Here is an 18,341-nt window from a genome sequence, read left to right as displayed (position 1 = left end):
TGCCTTTCCACTGCAAGGGTTTGAACCCTGGTTGGGGAACTAAGATCCCACAAACTACCCAGCTAGGCCAAAACAGCTGGGATGGGCTGAGAAGGGGTGGGGGCAGAAGGAGAAGAGGGCTCAGAGAACTCAAGAAAGATTTGGGATCATAACATTTTAGGGTCAGTCTACTCTGATGCTGGGAAAGGTTGGGGGCGGGAGGAGAAGGGGACAACAGAGAATGAAATGGCTGGATGACATCACCGACTCTGTGGACGTGAATTTGAGTGAACTCCGGAAGTTGGTGATGGACAGGGAGGCCTGGCGTGCTGTGATTCATGGGGTCGCAGAGAGTCGGACACGACTGAGCGACTGAACTGAACTGAACTAGGGTACCATTCCTATGGCAACAAGCAATGAGGCTTGCTAGGTTCTTAATATCCTGTTCATGCAAGGGAGGTGAGTGTCTATTATAGCCTAGCCAACTCACATATCTTGAATTCTGTTAATCTCACCAATGAGAATTTCTAACATTTCATTATGCCAATTAGCCAAATCTCTGGTGTTGATGGGCAATGAAAAGAGCGGAAGCACTTGTAGTAGCTGCCTCTAGAGGGTGGACTTTCTGATTAAGCGCTTGCTGACCAGGGCTGCACCATGAACGCCTGGTTAGGCAACTGACTACCCCTAGAGGGTAGATTCAACGAACTAATTTATACATATCATCCTGCCTACACTTGAGCATTTTGAAGTAAATTAAAGCCTTCATAACAAGGAGGGGAAAAGAAATCGGCTTTATGGATCCTCAGGGAGCAGAAACCTAGTCTCCTTGCCAGTAAAAGCTCTTATTTGCATATACGAATAATTAACTAAGTAAGAAAGCATTAGGAATCAAAGGTGGAAGATGGAATCCGGGTCTGGAATGCCTGTATAGTTGATGGGGCAAACAGGCCTCCTGCACAACTACAACTCCCAAGAGGCCTTGCCGCCTCTCTGCAGAGGAGCGCCCCAAAGTCACGGGGAGGATATAGTTGCCTCGGATCTGCAGGCCTCGGTAGCCAAGCCAGGAAGCTGTTTTCTTAGTTCTTCGCCCTCTCCCCATCGCCCTAATTGGTGAACCAGGAGGTTTCCAAGGTAACTGCGCAGTAGGGCGGATCCTCCTAAGTAGGGAAAAAAAACGCAACCCGGAAGTGACGCTATTCGCACAGAGTCGGACACGACTGAGGCGACTTAGCAGCAGCAGCAGCAGCAGCAGGAGAGGCTCCGAAAATGGCGACGGGCAAGGGTCGGCGGCACATGAGTGAAACTGGGAAGTCTCTGGAGACCGAATCCCAAGAAACAGGGTCCAAGGGCCAGGCTCGGGCCTACCTACCTGGCCGGGGACCGCCGCTGCGCGAAGGAGAGGAGCTGGTCATGGACGAGGAGGCCTACGTGCTGTACCACCAAGCACAGACTGGTAGGGCTGGGCACACGGCATCCTGGGTCCTCACGAAGGAGACTGGAATCTTGGGTCCTGAGGGGAGCTGGTTCTGAACCCTTAACATAAGAGGCTCTTTGAAAGAGAAATTAGGATCTAAGAGAATTGACATTACACTCAAGAGGGCAGAGATCTCTGTCCAATCCTAATTTTCCCATCCCTCCTTCCATTCCCAGGCTCCCCCTGTCTCAGCTTCGACATAGTTCGGGATCACCTGGGAGACAACCGAACTGAGCTTCCTCTTACACTTTACCTGTGTGCTGGGACCCAGGCCGAGAGCGCCCAAAGCAACAGGTAAGAACTGAGGCTTTGCAGGGCTAGGGGCGTCTGAGCCTCCAGCTTCCTCTTCCTCAGGACCTAGAAGTCGGGGTTTCCAGCCTCCTCCCTCCCTCCTGCCTAAGTATCCCGCCATCCGGTGCCTCATTCCTCCCACACCTTCCCCAGATTGATGATGCTTCGGATGCACAATCTGCATGGGACAAAGCGCCAACCATCCGAGAGCAGCGACGACGAGGAGGAGGAGGACGACGAAGAGGATGAAGAAGAGGGGAAGCCTCAGATGGAGCTGGCTATGGTGCCCCATTATGGAGGCATCAACCGAGTTCGGGTAAATGCAGCCCCAGGAGCCTGCCCTGTGTACTCTGGAGCACACCGTCCCCCACGTCCATGCCCTTCAGCTTTAAAAAGAGCATTTGGCACATAGTTTTTTTAATTAGTTAATTGTGATCGCTGACACTATGTGCTAGATGCCATGGGGATACGGTGAGAGTTACCAAACTTGATGGGGCTGATGTGAAGATAAAGTGGAATAGCCAATACCTCTATTTCAGTAACTGAAGTACGATGATTTCAGGAGTCTAGTAACAGTACTTGGCAGTAACATGAGATCTCTGTGTTTTCTGTTATTGCTCAGGGAGTGTCCTGGGCTGTGGGGTCATTTTGTGATTCAGAGTTATAGCTCCTTCTAATCAGGTCGATGTGAGAATTGAACAGGATGCTCTATGCTAGTGCTTGGAGCAGTGCTTAGCCCATGGTTTTTGAGAGGTGTTTCCATTGAGGTATTACTGTGTTTCAGATACTGTTTTAGACCTGGGGAGTTAACAGGGAACAAAAGGTCTCTGGCTGCATGAAACTTACATGCCAGTGGCACAGGGGATAAGAAACTAAGCCTATGTGTAATGTCCAAAGGTGCTAAGTGTTGTAGAGAAAAATAAAACAAGATAAGGGAATTAGGGTCTTCTGGAATGGGCTTGCTATTTTATTTAGTTAGTTAGGTTTTTAGGTGTAATGGGTCTTTGTTGCTGCACTCTGGCTTTCTCTAGTTGCAGCAAGCAGAGACTACTCTTGGTTTTGATGCTCGGGCTTCTCAATGGCAGTGGCGTCTCCCGTTGCAGAGCACAGGCTCTGTGGTGCAAGGGCTTCAGTAGTTACATCATGTGGGTTCAGTAGTTGACGCTGTCAGGCTTTACAGCACTGGCTCAGTAGCTGTGGAGCATGGCCTTAGTGGGATCTTCCCAGACCAGGGATCGCAATAGTGTCCCTTGCACTGCAAAGGCAGATTCCAGACCACCAGGGAAGCCCCTGGAGTTGTTAAACAGTGTGGTCAAGGAAGCATTCACTGATAAGGTGCTCTCTGAAGAGAAACCTACAGGAAGTGAAGGAGTGAAGCAAGGATATCGGTGAGAAGAGGTTTCCCAGCAAGGGACTAACAAGTGCAAAGGCCCTGGGGCAAACTGATTGAGGAGTTTTGAGGGAAGTTGGGGAGAACAGTGCTGAATGGATGAGGGGGAGAATGACAGGGTTTGGTGGGTGGGCACGGAGGAGACAGACTGTTCAGGGCTTTGTGGGCCATTGTAAGGACTTGGCTTTTATGTGGGGAGAAACTGGGAGTCACTGGAGGGTTTCGAGGGAAGGGTGGATGGAATCTGACTTGTGTTTTAATGGGCTCTCTCTGTGTGCTGTATTGAGAATAGACCGTAGGGAGGTCAGGGTCCTGTGAGGGGCCCAGGATAGGAGTGCAAAGAAGGGTGACTTCAGCATAGTAGCCTGAGTGATGACAGCAGAGCTACCGAGAAAGGGTTGGAAGTGGTGGCATTTTGGGTGGAGCCGGCATAGTATGAGGAAGGAGAGACAAGTAGTCAAAGAGCCCAAGGTGGGGACCTCCAGGGAGGAGTAGGTGGCAGAGGGCAATTAGGAACTTGGCTTTGGCCTTGGGGTGTCTATAAACAGTCCGTTTGATGTGAGCCTGGAGTTGAGAGAGGTCAGGGCCTAGGGGCTACTGGAAACCTTGAGGCTGAACAGGATCTAGTGAGCAAAGGTACACAGGCAGAGAGATCTGGAGACTGGGGCCTGGGACCTGCCTGCTGCTGCTGCTGCTAAGTCGCTTCAGTCCTGTCCGACTCTGTGCGATCCCATAGACGGCAGCCCACCAGGCTCCCCCATCCCTGGGATTCTCCAGGCAAGAACACTGGAGTGGGTTGCCATTTCCTTCTCCAATGCGTGAAATTGAAAAGTGAAAGTGAAGTTGCTCAGTCGTGTCCAACCCTTAGTGACCCCACGGACTGCAGCCGACCAGGCTCCTCCATCCATGGGATTTTCTAGGCAAGAGTACTGGAGTGGCTTGCCATTGCCTTCTCCAGGGACCTGCCTAGACTTAGGCAGTTCCAGAGACCAGAAGTCTGAACAGATTTCTGGGGGCTCAATTCTTGGGAGTCCAGGAGTTCTGTCATATTCCACGGTCATCTGTACCACAGTGGGGGGAGTTGTCCTGGATACCAAGCTGGTTTTCAAGTTGTGAGCCTGTTCCCACAAAGGTTTCTGGGAGTTGTAGTCCCAGGTCTGCGTGGGAGGCAGGGATGAAAGTGCTGTCGTCACCACCCTGCGCCTCCTGTCCTGCTCACCTCCCCTCCCCTCCTCCCTACTCTGCAGGTGTCGTGGCTGGGTGAGGAGCTGGTGGCTGGGGTGTGGTCAGAGAAGGGCCAGGTGGAAGTGTTTTCACTGCGGCCACTCCTGCAAGTGGTGGATGACCCCAAAGCCCTGGCCTTCTTCCTCCAGGATGACCAGACCAGTGTGAAGCCCATCTTTGCCTTCTCTGGCCACATGGGTGAGGGCTTTGCCCTCGACTGGTCCCCTCGTGTGCCCGGTGAGTCCCGGGGGTGGGTGGGAACGGGGTCTGGTGAGCCACAGCCGGCTGAGTATGATGAGGTCAAGAGTTCCGACTGCCTTTCCCAGGGCGTCTGCTGACCGGTGACTGTCAGAAGAACATCCACCTCTGGACACCAACAGACGGGGGCTCCTGGCACGTGGACCAGCGGCCATTCGTGGGCCATACACGCTCCGTGGAGGACCTGCAGTGGTCTCCAACCGAGGACACAGTAAGGAAGGGCTGGGGTCTGGACTCCAGGGTCTTGGGGGGAAGAAGGGGGCCGGGGGCAGGTCCAAGTGACAGTGCGGGGGGTTCGGTCACTAAAAGAAAGGCTGGCCCACCACTGGTCCCCGGTCTCCAGGGTGGAGCAGGGGTCCACCGGGGTCCCTCCGACTCTGCCCCGTCCAGGTGTTTGCCTCCTGCTCAGCTGACGCCTCCATCCGCATCTGGGACATCCGGGCAGCCCCCAGCAAGGCCTGCATGCTCACCACCGCCACCGCCCATGATGGGGACATCAACGTCATCAACTGGAGCCGCCGGGAGCCCTTCCTGCTCAGTGGTGGGGACGACGGAGCCCTCAAGGTCTGGGACCTGCGGCAGTTCAAGGTACCGTCCCAGCCGGACCCCTGGGGTGGGAAGAGCTCCCAGCGGCCACTAGGATTTGTGGGCTTTTCCCTTCTGAGATGGCTTATTCGCCAGAGCTGGATGGCCCTGCCATCAGAACTGGGATCCTGATGAGGAAACAGGGTCAGCAAGAGGAAGGCTTGGGGCGGCTATGGGGTTGCTCCCTCCACCATCTGTAGAGTTGACAGGAGGATCGGGGCTGGGCCAAGCAAAGACTACAACTCCCATCTGCCCGAGGGGAGCTGTGCATCGGCCATGCTGCCCAGAGGCTCAAGGACTCAAGGATTGTAGGTGGATTTAATAGAGTCAGCTGAGAACAGAGCTCAGCTCAGTCATGCCGGGAGCAGGCACAGAGGCCCAGAGGGACAGGAGGAGATAGGATGTGATCGCCCAGCTTCTTGGTGACTCTGCAGAGCTGAGAGGAGCTCCAGGCCTCCCCCTGGACAAAGCCATGACTCCTCCATACACCTCTGGGCCTTCCCAGGATCATCCCTTTTACTCCCCCTCAGCGTAATGAGTTCTACAGAATCAGCCCTGGGGAAGCTTCTTGACGTGGATTCCAGCCCCTTTCCCCTCCCAGGCAGGTGCATGGCCAGGTGGATCATAGGGCCAGGTTGAAACGTTGGAACCACCCCTCCAAGTTACATCCCCCCCAGCACCCGTGCTTTTATTAAAAGTGCATCTTTGCATCTGCTTTCTCTCGAGCCTGGGAGTCGTGCCTGTGCCCCCATTAAGGATTTCTAGAATCACTGGGGAGGGCACTTAGAAAACCCGGCCTTCTGGGTGGGGGAGGTGGAGGGACGTTTTGATTTTTTGAAATTTAGTTTTAAAAATTTGTTTCAAGACTCAATTTTATTTATTTCTTTTGGCTGCATGTCATGTGGGATCTTAGTTCCCCAGCCAATCATGGTTTGAACTGGTGCCCCCTGTATTGGAAGTGCAGAGTCTTAACCACCAGGGAAGTCCCTCACACCTTCCTTTTACAGGGAAGGAGGCGGAAGCAGGCCCAGCCAGGAGCAGGGGTTGGGGAGTTGTGACCTGGAGCTGGGAGGGACTTCTTTGCATGTGAAGCCACAACTCCTAGCAGGCCCTGGGGCACTACCTTTTTATTACCGGCTGTACTCTGCCCTCCATCCCTTTCAGAGACCCTGGGTCTTTGGGGGCTGGAGAGGTGAAGGTCTGGCTGAACCCTAAGGCTGGAGAGGGGTGGGGGCCTCTGCCTGGGTCACCCCTGGAGTCAGGCTGAGGGACTCAGACGCCCTGACTCCCATCTTCCCGTAGTCTGGCTCCCCAGTGGCCACCTTCAAGCAGCACATGGCCCCCGTGACCTCCGTTGAGTGGCACCCCCAGGACAGTGGGGTCTTTGCGGCCTCGGGTGCAGACAACCAGATTACACAGTGGGACCTGGCCGTGGAGCGGGACCCCGAGGCCGGTGACGCGGAGACGGACCCAGGGCTGGCCGACCTCCCCCAGCAGCTGCTGTTCGTGCACCAGGGTGAGACGGACCTGAAGGAGCTACACTGGCACCCACAGTGCCCCGGGGTGCTGGTCAGCACTGCCCTATCGGGCTTCACCGTCTTCCGCACCATCAGTGTCTGAGCTTGGCCTGGCCGAGTCTGTCTGGTCCTCCACTTACTTGGAATTGAAATTGAAGTTCATCATTTCCCTGGAAGGGACTCATTCAGATCTGCTGGCCAGCGCCTCTCCAAAAGGACTTGGTTTGGCCCATTGGGCACCATGATGGATTCTGTTTGACTTACTGTTCTTTGCAAGGACTTGGTTTGGTCCAGTGCCCCTCTTGCTAAGAGAGATGGTTTTACTCGTGGCTCTAAAAGTAAGACTCAGTTTGCTCCCATTGATTCCTCCAACTGAAGCAGTTGGTTTGACCCATGGCCCTGTAAAACCATTGCAGTTGCCTCCAGTGAACCCTCCGACCCAAAGACTTGGGTCAACCCAGTGAGCCCCACCTGTCAGAAGAGTCCATTAGCCCATTTCCCAGATGGGCCTGGTGTGCCCTGTGTTGCTGTGGATATTTTGTCAGCTGTATTGACTCTTTGATCTCTCTGCCCCCGGTCTCCCTCAGGGAACTCAATTGCTTAAGAGTGGCAGGACCAAATTCGCGGTGTGGCTTCCTCCGGCAGAATTTGTTGTGGCCCTTGTCTTCCTGCCAGCTGGGTTTGACTGGGTGGAGCCTTCTCCCCTCCTCCCAGAGACAGGCACTGTGCGGGGGGGAAGTCAGGGGCTCTTGAGAGGCAATAAAGGACTAGAATGGAGCCTGGATTGTGGGGACTGGTCCTTCTGGCCGCCGGCTCACGAGGAAACGAGGAGGAGGAAGGATTTGGCACCTGGCTGTCCCTGGACCGCTGGGTCCAGCCCTCAGCCCATTGGCGCTCTCTGGTTCTGCCTCTCCTAAATTTTATTCCATCTGGAATGCACCCCAGGTCTCTCGGTGGGGAAGAGTTACCTCATGTGTGTCCCCCCATCATAAGGCTTCATCTCGGGGGGAACCAGGGAGCCCCCGTCTCTCTCATCCTTCTGCCCCTGCCCTCGTCATCACTTTCTCACCGTTTCTTTGTTCCCTCAACTGTGTCCCCATCTTTCCGCATCTCCTGGCCCCCGGGCTCTGTGTCCGCGCCCCCTCCCCCCGTGTCTCTCCTCCGCCACCGCTGTCTCCTCTCCAGCCTGCTTGGGCCGCAGCCCAGCCGTCCTGCCTGGCCATCCTCCCTAGCTCCCCCTCTGCAGCTCTGAGCTGGCCCCACCCCCTGCCCCCCCCTCCCCGCCTCGGGCTAGGACTCCTCTGATCCGCCCGTGAGCACAGAGGTCGGGGGCCCAGGACGGGCCGCAGCACCGCAGCACCCACAGAGGCCTTTCCTTGGCCCAAGCAGAGGAGCCCCCGGCAGAGGGCATGGGGGTGGGCTGCCCCACCAGGTACGTGCCTCCACGCAGAGACCCTGGGCAGGGGTCCTGGCTTTGAGAGCTGTCCCCCCCCCGCCACCATCTTCCTCACTCAGGCATCTGCCTCAGTGCCCCCACCCTATCCTTCTGGTTCCTCATCCCCCAGATCTGGGGCCCCCAGCTCAGACCATCTCCATTTTCGGCCTCCCCTCCTACCCCCCCAGCCTGCATCCCCTTGTCCCGTCTTCATCTCCGATCTGGTCCGTCTCTCCATTTCCTAAGATAGGATCTCTGCTTGTCTTTGCCCGGTTGCTCCTAGTTCCTTTCTGTCTCCCACTCTTCTCTGGGTGCCTGTGGCGGTGGGGAGGTCCTCTGTCCTTTCCTCAGGACAGCCTCTCCCTGCCCATCTCTTACCCTCTGTACCCAGGTCTGTCTGCAGTCTCCACCCTACACCCCCTTCTGGCAGTTTCTGCCCTCCAACCTGCTGTTGCTGAGGCCCCACTGGGGAGTGGGGGGAGGGTCGTGGGGGGCCAGCCAGGGTCTCAGGGAGCGTGTGAAAGTGCTTCTATGGCAGGGGGGACAGCACCTGGGCGGGGCTTCTCAGCCCCAGATTAGACAGTGACTTTGAAATGAAGTTGACGCACCTTAAGCCCCATGTCGCCTTTATATGGAAACATTAAGCTGCTCTCCCAGGTCAGGGGGAGGTTGGGGGAGGGCTTGAGGCTCTGGATCCGCTTCCCTCGGATCCTGCTGTCAGTTATGGGAGGTGCGTGGGCCCCGAGGCAGAGTCCCACCCCAGCTCACAGGGCCATGCTGGATGCTGACAGGACCCCCCAGAGGTGAAAGGAGCATCCTCACCCGCAGCCTGCCTCGTGAAATGGACAAGATCACGTCTGTCTCTCAGGACTGAGGGTGACAACAGGAGGATTTAGGGAAACGAGATCCTGGGTTGGAAAGGCTCAGGACTCAAACCGGCAGCCCACCCCTGGAACTTCATGGCTCTGGCCGGATCTCTGAGTCCACTCCCCAACCTGTGAAGCGGGGCGATGATCTTGACCTCCCAGTGTCCTGAGCGGCCAAGGTGAGCCCAGCGGGTGGGCTGCAGACTTCCGGGAGCTTGGCAAGGCCAGAGACCGAGGTGCTCAGGAAACAAGGGCGAGTGATGAGGTGGTCTGTGGTCTAGTCTGGCGCTCAGGCTTGGGCACCAGGAAGGCTGGATGGGAGTCCAGGGTCTGCCATTTCTTGACTGAGAGACCTGGGACAAGGGACGAACCTCAGTGCTCCGTTTGCTTTTCCATCAGAAACAGAGGCTCCCACCTATCACCCCCTTCCCGCATCATGTCATCAGGTGGCCCCTGAAAGGGGCCTAGTGGGTAGTGGGGACTCTGAGCAAGAGAGGGCTGCAAATGGTAGCATTTGCCAGTATTCTAACCTCAGACCTGCCTTCAACAGCCTCAGTTGCTGCTGCTTGGAAGAACAGTCTCTAATGCCCAGAAAGTTGAGGGTGTAAAAAGAGTTGGGGCACATTGTGGGCAGTGCACACAACCAGGTCCACTGACTGGAGCCTTGGCTTTGCCTGTGTATAATGGGCCTAAGAAATGCCCGTGTTGGGGGTGGGGGCTGTCTGGGTGGTCACAGACGGCAGGTGCAGAGCAGTGGGGCAGGGGAGTGGGTACATGTCAGTGTTGAACTTGACAGCAACTAACAACACATTCTTCGTGGAGAAAGTGCCCCCAGCAACCGGGCAAAGACAAGTAGAGATCCTTGTCGAGAGGCCCATAAGCACCTTAGAGCCTGGCACAGGGAGTTCATTGTACCTAGGTGCTTGGTAGGTGTTGATGGAACTGAGATGCAAAACGTTTAACCCCTAGCCCAGACAGGTCCCTGAAGTCCCAACACCACAGGCGCAAATGTTAATGGTGCAGCTGCTGGACGACAGTGCTGTCTATAGGTCCAGGCAGACCCCTTCCCTCCTCTGCATCCCCCTTGTTCAGCTAAGATTCCCTCCATTTCTCAGATAAGGGAACTGAAGCTCAGGAAGAAATGTGACTTGCCACCATTCATACAGCTTGTAAGTGCCTAAGCTGGGATTCAGCCTAGAACTGCCTGATTCTAAAGCCCAAGTTCTTTCTTCTGGATTCCTCTTTAAGGATTTTTTTTTTTAATTCCCATTCCACAGATGAGCAACCTCATCTGCTTCAAAAATTGAAGCAGGTGGCCCCAGGGCACATACTGGGTCAGCAACTGAGCCAGAATGGGACCCTGGGTCTGTACAGCTTGATCCTGACCTTGATAAAATCCAACAGCCCCATTTTACAGCTGAGGAAACAGGTTGAGAAAGGCTTCCCCATGATCTGAGAGTCAGGGCTGAGCCTGGGGTTTTTGTGCTTGTTTTTCCTAACAGTTTCACTGGAGTGTAATCCACATACTGTACAATTCACACATTAAAGTGTACGATTCGGCGGTTTTTAGTATATTCGGAGTTGTGCAACTGGTTATTCAGTCACCGAGTTGTGTCCCACTCTGAGACCCCACGGACTGCAGCGTGCCACGTGGTGTGTCCCCATCATCGCTGTCCATTTTGGAACATTTTCATCACCCCAGTGAGAAATCCCTTTCCTCTGGCTATTGCTTCCCAATCGCCCCATCTCTCCAGTACCGTACACCACTAGTCTAATTTCTCAGATTAACAGATATGCCAATGCTGGATATTTCATTTAAATGGAAGTGTACAATATATGGTCTTTAGTGATTGGCTTCTTTCACTTCACATGGTGTTTTCAAGGTTCATCCATATTGTAACATCTATCACTTTTTTTTCTTTTAGTTGCTGGGTAGTATTCTCTTGTGTGGACAGACCACATTTTATTTATTCATTCATCAGTTGATGGATATTTGGGCTGTTTCCATCTTTTGGCTATTGTGAATAATGCAGCTGTGAATATCTGTGTACAGTGTGTGGACACTTGTTTTTAATGCCCTTGGGTAGATACTTGGGTGTGGAATTGGTAACTACATTCCACCATTTAAGGAACTGCCAGAGCATTTTCCACACCAGCTGTGCAATTTTACATCCTACCAGTAGCAATAGGAAGGTGCCAGTTTCTCCACATCCTTGTTAAATTTTCTGTTTTTTCTTGTTTTTATAGCCATCCTAAGTGGGTATGAAGTGGTAACTCATTTTGGTTTTGATTTGCATTTCCCTGATGGCATAATGATGTCAATTATCTTTTCCTATGTTTATTGACTATTTGTACAGTTGACCCTTGAACAACATGGGGGTTGGGGGTGCCAACTCTCTCCACCGTCAGAATTCCAAGTATAACTTTATTATTTATTTCCTTTGCTGCATCAGGTCTCAGTTGTGTCATCCAAGATCTTTCCTCGTGGTGCAAGGCCTCTCTAGTTGTGATGCCTGCGCTAAGTTGCTCTGCATCATGGGAGATCTTAGTTCCCTGACCAGGGATGGAACCGGGTCACCTGCACTGCAATGCAGATTTTCAACCACTGGACCACCAGGAAAATCCCTGAGTATAAACTTTAGAGTTGATCCTCTGTATCCATGGTTCTGAATCCAAGGATTCAACCTACCACAGAACATGTAGTACTACCCTAGGATTTATTTTTAAAAATCTGCGTATAAGTGGAACCATGCAGTTCAAACCCATATTGTTCAAGGATCAACTCTATCTTTTTGGAGAAACGTCTACTCAGATCCTTTGCCCATTTTAAAGTTGGGTTGTCTTTTTCTTATTGAGTTATAAGGCCTCTTTATATGTTGTGGATACAAATTTTTTAGATATGACTTGCAAATATTTTTTTCCCATTAGCAGATGGTCTTCTCACTTTCATCTTAGGGTCCTTGGAAGCACAAGAGTTTTTAATTTTGATGACACTCAAGTTATCTATTGTCTTTTTTTCCTTTCGTCATTTGTGCTTTCTGACCCATAGGTGACCTTAGAGCCCTGGCTCATCTCTCCAAGCTGACTCCATACAGATCAGCAGTTACCATTCAGTCTTTTTTTAATTTAAATTTTTATTACATTATAGTTGACTCACAATATCGTGTTAGTTTCAGGTATAAAGCAAAGTGGTTCAGTTATATATGTATATACTTTTTCTGATTCTTTTCCATTATAGGTTATTGCCAGATACTGAATATAATTCCCTGTGCTATACAGCAGGTCCTTGTTGTGTATCTGTTAATCCCAAACTCCAATTTTATCTACTCCCCAACTCTCACCCCGTCTCCACTCCTTTCCCTTTGGGTAACCATAAGTTTGTTTTCTTTGTGACTGCTTAGTCTTTTATGAGTCTGGACTCTGGATCTGGACTGCTAGCACTCGTACCCAAGCTCATTCAGCCATGACCTTGGGCAAGTTAAACGTTCCGTACCTGTTTCCTCATCTGTAAAATGGTGATGACGTTTACGCTGCTGAGGTTCAAATATCTAAATTCATGTACAGTGCTCACAACACTGGCTCTAATAACTACAGTGCTTGTTGTAACACAGTACTACTGCTACCACTACAGTTGTGTTGTTGTTGTTGCTACACAAGTATCTCCTATAGTATTACCATCAGTGTTGTCGATTCTGTTCTGATTTTCCACCCATTTGCCAGATGAGGCCACTAAGGCCCAGTAAGTATGCCTGGCCAGTGAGCCCCACCGCACCCCCATTCCTGGCACTCCTGACGTGGCTGCCCGTTTCTTGTCCCCGCAGGTTCGGGGCGCCCGCCCCCTGCTAGGCCAAGTGGAGGGGGTGTCCCCGCCCAATGGGCCTGGCCAGGGCCCTGCGCCGCCTGAGCGGCGCCCTGGAGTCTGGCGATGACAGGGCGGGCGATGAGGAGGAAGCCGGGCCAGGGCTGTGCCACAACGGGTGGGCGCCAGCGCAGTCGCCGGTGGGGCGGCGCCGCGGGCGCTTCGTCAAGAAGGACGGGCACTGCAACGTGCGCTTCGTGAACCTGGGCGGCCAGGGCGCGCGCTACCTGAGCGACCTGTTCACCACGTGCGTGGACGTCCGCTGGCGCTGGATGTGCCTGCTCTTCTCCTGCTCCTTCCTCGCCTCCTGGCTGCTCTTCGGCCTGGCCTTCTGGCTCATCGCCTCCCTGCACGGCGACCTGACTGCCCCGCCGCCGCCCGCACCCTGCTTCTCGCAGGTGGCCAGCTTCCTGGCCGCCTTCCTCTTCGCGCTGGAGACGCAGACGTCCATCGGCTACGGCGTGCGCAGCGTCACCGAGGAGTGCCCGGCCGCCGTGGCCGCCGTGGTGCTCCAGTGCATCGCCGGCTGCGTGCTGGACGCCTTCGTCGTGGGCGCCGTCATGGCCAAGATGGCCAAGCCCAAGAAGCGCAACGAGACGCTGGTCTTCAGCGAGAACGCCGTCGTGGCGCTGCGCGACCGCCGCCTCTGCCTCATGTGGCGCGTCGGCAACCTGCGCCGCAGTCATCTCGTCGAGGCCCACGTGCGGGCCCAGCTGCTGCAGGTGCGAGTCGGCCCGTGGCAGGCCACGCCCCTGGTGGGCGGGCCGCTCCGCCAGGTCTGGGAGTGGGAGCCGCGGGGGGTGGTGGGAGCTGTAGGTCTAAGGAGCAAGTGTGCGTGGAGCCTGGAAGGGACCTGGACTACAATTCCCAGCAGTTTCTCGGGCAGGACACCTTCTGCCTCACCTGAGAGCTGAGGATGGTTCCCAAAGCTCTGTGGGAAATGTCAACCCAAGAGAAAGGTCTCTGGTCATTTCTTCCTGGAAGCCTAGACTTGAGACAGATTTTGAGACTTAAAGAGTCCCCTGGGACTTGTCCCCCCCATGGAATTGTGGGAAATGCAGGCCCGCGAGGTCCACTTCTGATCGGTAAAGACTCTGAATGACAATTCCCACAAGGCTCTGGGGACAGGGAAAGCGCCCACCCAGGTTGGTCTGAAGAGGCGTTGTAGTTTTGCTGGTGGTGTAAACCACGGCTCAGGTTTACGATCCCCAGCCAGTGTTGTGGTCCAGAGAGGCCTGTGACGGAGGTCAGGCTCCTATGGGCTTCTGGGAGATGCAGGCCTGAGGATGGGGTGCTGCTCACACCTGCAGAGCCAGGGAAGACAATTCTCCGTGGCCTCTGGGTGTGTGGTCCTGCAGCATTTGTGGGAGCCTTCATTTTTCACCTCAGGGCCCCAGACTTTCCCACCAGCCTCCTGCTTAGAGAAGTACAGGGCAGGGAGTTGGGGAAACTCGAATTTTAGTGTTTCAGCAAAAAACAAAAACAAAACTACAATTTCCATTGGCCCCTGGGGCAACGGCTTCCTCTGGCACCCTGATAAAACAGCCTTAGTGTTTCTAGAATTGTGGTCAAACTGCCCAAACAAATTCTGGGGCAGTAGCAGTTCCTGCCCCAGTAAAGACCCTTAAGTTGAACACAGGGTTGGGGCTGAACTTGGATGAGAAGAGGACAGGGTTGAGATGGGAACTACAACTCCCAGCAGCCTCTAGGGATTCGCATAGACATTGGCAAGAAAATGGAGCCCCATTCTCCACTTTTGTCTCCTGCTTGACTGCAATCCAGAGATTCATGACCAGGAGGGACACTGTCTCTCCCAGAAGTCTGTGGGGCATTGACAGGACTTGGTAGGTGGGTATGGAACCAATGGGTTAGGTGCCGTGAAACTGCTGATACCTGGCTTTAGGTTAGGCTTCCAACCCACAGAAATATACAGACACACAAGGGGATGGAGGAAGTTGGGTTGGGGGCAAGAGAATATCCCAGGGATTAGACTGAGACAACGGTGAAATATAGTCAGAACATAAGCATAGCTTCTGTTGGACTTAGGTTGTCATCCTGGTTTATCTTTCTCTGGCCATATAGTGAAAGCCATTTTTCTGTCCCTCTCCTCCTCCTCCAATCGCTTTTGGATGTGATTCTTATTGTCTGTTGTCTCTTTAACTCTGTTTCTGTCTTGCTGATTTCTGTGGCTCTGTGCCAATGTCATCTGTCACTATCTTTTTCTCTCCCCTGTCTTTCTCGGATTTCCTCCCCCAAACCCTCTCTGAGTCTCTGTCCACCCACCGCCCTCTCCCTCTGGGCTTCCGTCCTCACCTTCCTGGACCACCGTCTCCCTCTCTGTGGGTCTGTCCTCCTCTCTTTCTGCATCACCATCCCTCCTTCTTGGGTCCATGTTCTCTTGGCACCCCTACCCCTACTGGTCTCTGCCCTTCTCTTCTTCTGCGCTTCTATCCCCTCCTCTCGCTATCTCCCTCTCCATTCATCTCTCTGCTCCCTGCTGTCCTTGCCTTTTGCTGCAGCCTCGAGTGACCCCGGAGGGTGAGTACATACCTCTGGACCACCAGGATGTGGACGTAGGCTTTGATGGTGGCACTGATCGCATCTTCCTTGTGTCTCCCATCACCATCGTGCATGAGATCGACTCCGCCAGTCCTCTGTACGAACTAGGACGGGCTGAGCTGGCCCGGGCTGACTTTGAGCTGGTGGTCATTCTTGAGGGCATGGTTGAGGCCACAGCTATGACCACACAGTGTCGCTCTTCCTACCTCCCTGGTGAGCTGCTCTGGGGCCATCGTTTCGAGCCGGTCCTTTTCCAGCGTGGCTCCCAGTACGAGGTCGACTATCGCCACTTCCATCGCACTTACGAGGTCCCAGGGACGCCTGTCTGCAGCGCCAAGGAGCTGGATGAACGGGCAGAGCGTGCCTCCCAGAGCCCCAAGTCTGGCTTCCCAAGCTCTCTGGCAGCATTCTGCTATGAGAACGAACTTGCTCTCAGCTGCTGCCAGGAAGAAGATGAGGAAGAGGAGGCCACAGAGGGGGATGCGGCAGAGGCAGAGGACAAGGCTGCCAGCCCCCAAGTTCTCACACCAACCCTGGCGCTGACCTTGCCCCCGTGACGCAAGCTGGCATCCACTTATTTGCACCCCTTTCCCAGGGGTAGCAAGGTGGAGAGATTGGGCCCTCTCCTGGGGTGGAGGCAGGTGTTTCCTAAGACCAACAGGCCTGCTGAGTCAATTATTAGCTGGTGATGTTCTGCCATGCCTAGTGGACCTGCCGTGAACATACTGGAGGAACCTTAATTCCTCTGAATTCTGTGCTCCCTCCTGAGACCCACTTGTCATTCTAATTCCTGAGTCTCACTAGAGATAAGGGACCCAGAATTCTGGACCCCTCAAGAGGTGAGGACTGGTAATTCTAGGTTCCTCTAGATGGCTGGTTTTGTTTGTTAAGCAGGATCATGAAATGAGGTATAGACTGCCTCCAGGGAAGAAGTCAGCTGTTCTCAAGCAGCAACAGAGATCCAGAATTCATTGGCCTGAACTGACTTTAGATTCAAGGGACTGTTGCTTCTCGACACAGTTGACTCCATAGCAAATCACTTTTTCTAGATGACCTAAGGAGGGGAAGTTATGGGATGCCCCCAAGAGTTTAAGACTATCCTGATTGACCAATGACAAAAGACTTGATTTTAAGTCAAGGAAAGACTCTGTGGCTCCAGAAAACCCCAGAGTTGAGATTCTGTGAATCCAGATTGGCCACAGAGGCCAGCACTGGGGGTTCTAGAGCAGCTTTGACCTGAGAGTTGGACTATTCCAGAAACTAACAAGTTATATCTCTAGAATGCACAAAACAGTGGAGAGTCTACAAGGACTAAAGGTCTACAAGGACTAAAGTGACAGACTGGGAGTTCTTGATATGTGTCAACTCCAGACCTACTGGTGGTAGAACATCGAACCAAAGAGAGATGCAAGGCTTCTCCATGATCCACAGGCTTTGTGTCTTTTTTTTAAGTGCCATTCTAGAATATCCAAAGGAATCAAGATTCTGTGACTCTCGACTGATCATAGTCAGGGAAGGACTGGCAGTGATGACGTCTGAGATTTGCTGGTTCCAGCTTGCCCAGTGGAGTGGAGAGTACTGATGAGGATAGATGACTTCTTGTGGTTCTGTGATGCCAAAAGGAGTCAAGGCTCCAGGGACCCAGAGTTATCTGTTGTCAATCTGGAAGTTCTAATCAGCTCCTGGAACGTGGCTGTTCGAGAAGATGGACTTGGGACTTGACCAGCAGCATTGCTGGGCTGACCTAGGTGGTGGGGCCCGGACGAGATACTGTGGGTAACAGGGCTGGTTATTGGGCAAGGGAAGGAAGAGGCCCAAGGCTGGTGAGTCTACAGTGCTCTGGAATCTTCCATCTAGTGATGCATCTCTATTTCTTAAAGATGTTATACATATATGTATTATATATATATAATATGAATAAAGATATCTATCTATTTTTTTTCCTGTGGTTCCTACGGTAGGGTTGGAAACTGAGCTTGAGGAAGTAGAATGGAGTCCTTCCAAGGATCCAGGAAGTTCTGCTCTGAATCCCAACTCTGCCTCAACTGAGTGTGTGGCTTTGAGCAAATCACCCCCTCTCACCTCAGTTTGTGCTGTGCTGTGCAAGTCACTTCAGTCTACAAGGACTATCTGACTCTTTGCGACCCTATGGACTGTAGCCCTCCACGCTCCTCTCTCCATAGGATTCTCCAGTCAAGAATACTGGAGTAGGTTGCCATGTCCTCCTCCTGGGAATCTTCCTGACCCAGGGATTGAGCCCCCGTCTCTCACATCTCCTGCATTGGCAGGCGGGTTCTTTACCACTAGCACCACAGGGAAGCCCTCACCTCAGTTTTCCCATCTGTAAAAAACAGGGCATTGCAACTTGAAGTTGTCCAAGGGCCTTTCCACTAGCATTATTCTTCACTGAGGGTAGAATGGGGGTCTTGGAGATACCCCAGTCCACCACCCCCACCAGGTGTTGGAATGCCTGGCCTTTTGGGGGCAACAGGGATGGGATGCTCTCAGAAGCTAGGTCTGAACTTGGATGCCTGCATGACAGGGCAGGCAAGGGAGAATATGGGTTGTGGCTAAGGGCCAGAATCACCTCCTTTCTGGCCCAGCTTGGAGGGGCAGGGGAAGGAGAAGTTACCTCTGAATGTTAGGGGAATGTATGTGTTTAGGGAGGCTTGTCCCCCAGGTCAAATTATTGGGAACCCCAGTGGTGTGTCTGGGAGTGTGCTTCTGGGGTACATATAGGTCCTTGAATCTGGCCTCTGCCCGTGCTGCTATCTACCTAAGTGCCCAGCAGGTGGAAGCCAGTCGCAGAAGGAGCCAGTGCCAAGGAGGACATGTTCCCACCCCTGTGTGCCAGGATTGAGGGCAGGCACTGTCATTGCCCATCAGCCTGTCCCAGCGCTG

The 18,341-nt window shown here is 53.4% G+C and overlaps 2 protein-coding genes across 2 annotated transcripts; both read left to right on the top strand.

The window, feature by feature from the left end:
• Positions 1-1,036: 1,036 nt before the first annotated feature.
• GRWD1 (glutamate rich WD repeat containing 1) lies at positions 1,037-7,503 on the top strand. Its single transcript, XM_055411686.2, has 7 exons — positions 1,037-1,435; positions 1,633-1,750; positions 1,901-2,063; positions 4,385-4,598; positions 4,688-4,830; positions 5,010-5,207; positions 6,507-7,503. The coding sequence occupies exons 1-7, from the start codon at positions 1,249-1,251 to the stop codon at positions 6,822-6,824; spliced, it is 1,341 nt and encodes a 446-aa protein (XP_055267661.1). The 5' UTR covers positions 1,037-1,248; the 3' UTR covers positions 6,825-7,503.
• A 154-nt stretch (positions 7,504-7,657) lies between these two features.
• On the top strand, positions 7,658-17,310 carry KCNJ14 (potassium inwardly rectifying channel subfamily J member 14). The gene is made up of 2 exons (XM_055411687.2): positions 7,658-13,603; positions 15,401-17,310. Exons 1-2 carry the CDS (start codon positions 12,896-12,898, stop codon positions 15,995-15,997), a joined length of 1,305 nt encoding a protein of 434 aa, XP_055267662.2. The 5' UTR covers positions 7,658-12,895; the 3' UTR covers positions 15,998-17,310.
• Positions 17,311-18,341: the final 1,031 nt, after the last annotated feature.

The sequence above is a fragment of the Moschus berezovskii genome, chromosome 22, assembly GCF_049115385.1.
Source record: "Moschus berezovskii isolate FMDL1 chromosome 22, NW_MosBer_1.0, whole genome shotgun sequence".
Taxonomy (NCBI): domain Eukaryota; kingdom Metazoa; phylum Chordata; class Mammalia; order Artiodactyla; family Moschidae; genus Moschus; species Moschus berezovskii.
The sequence above is the reverse complement of the archived record's forward strand: the minus strand, read 5'-3'. Positions and strand labels throughout refer to the sequence as shown.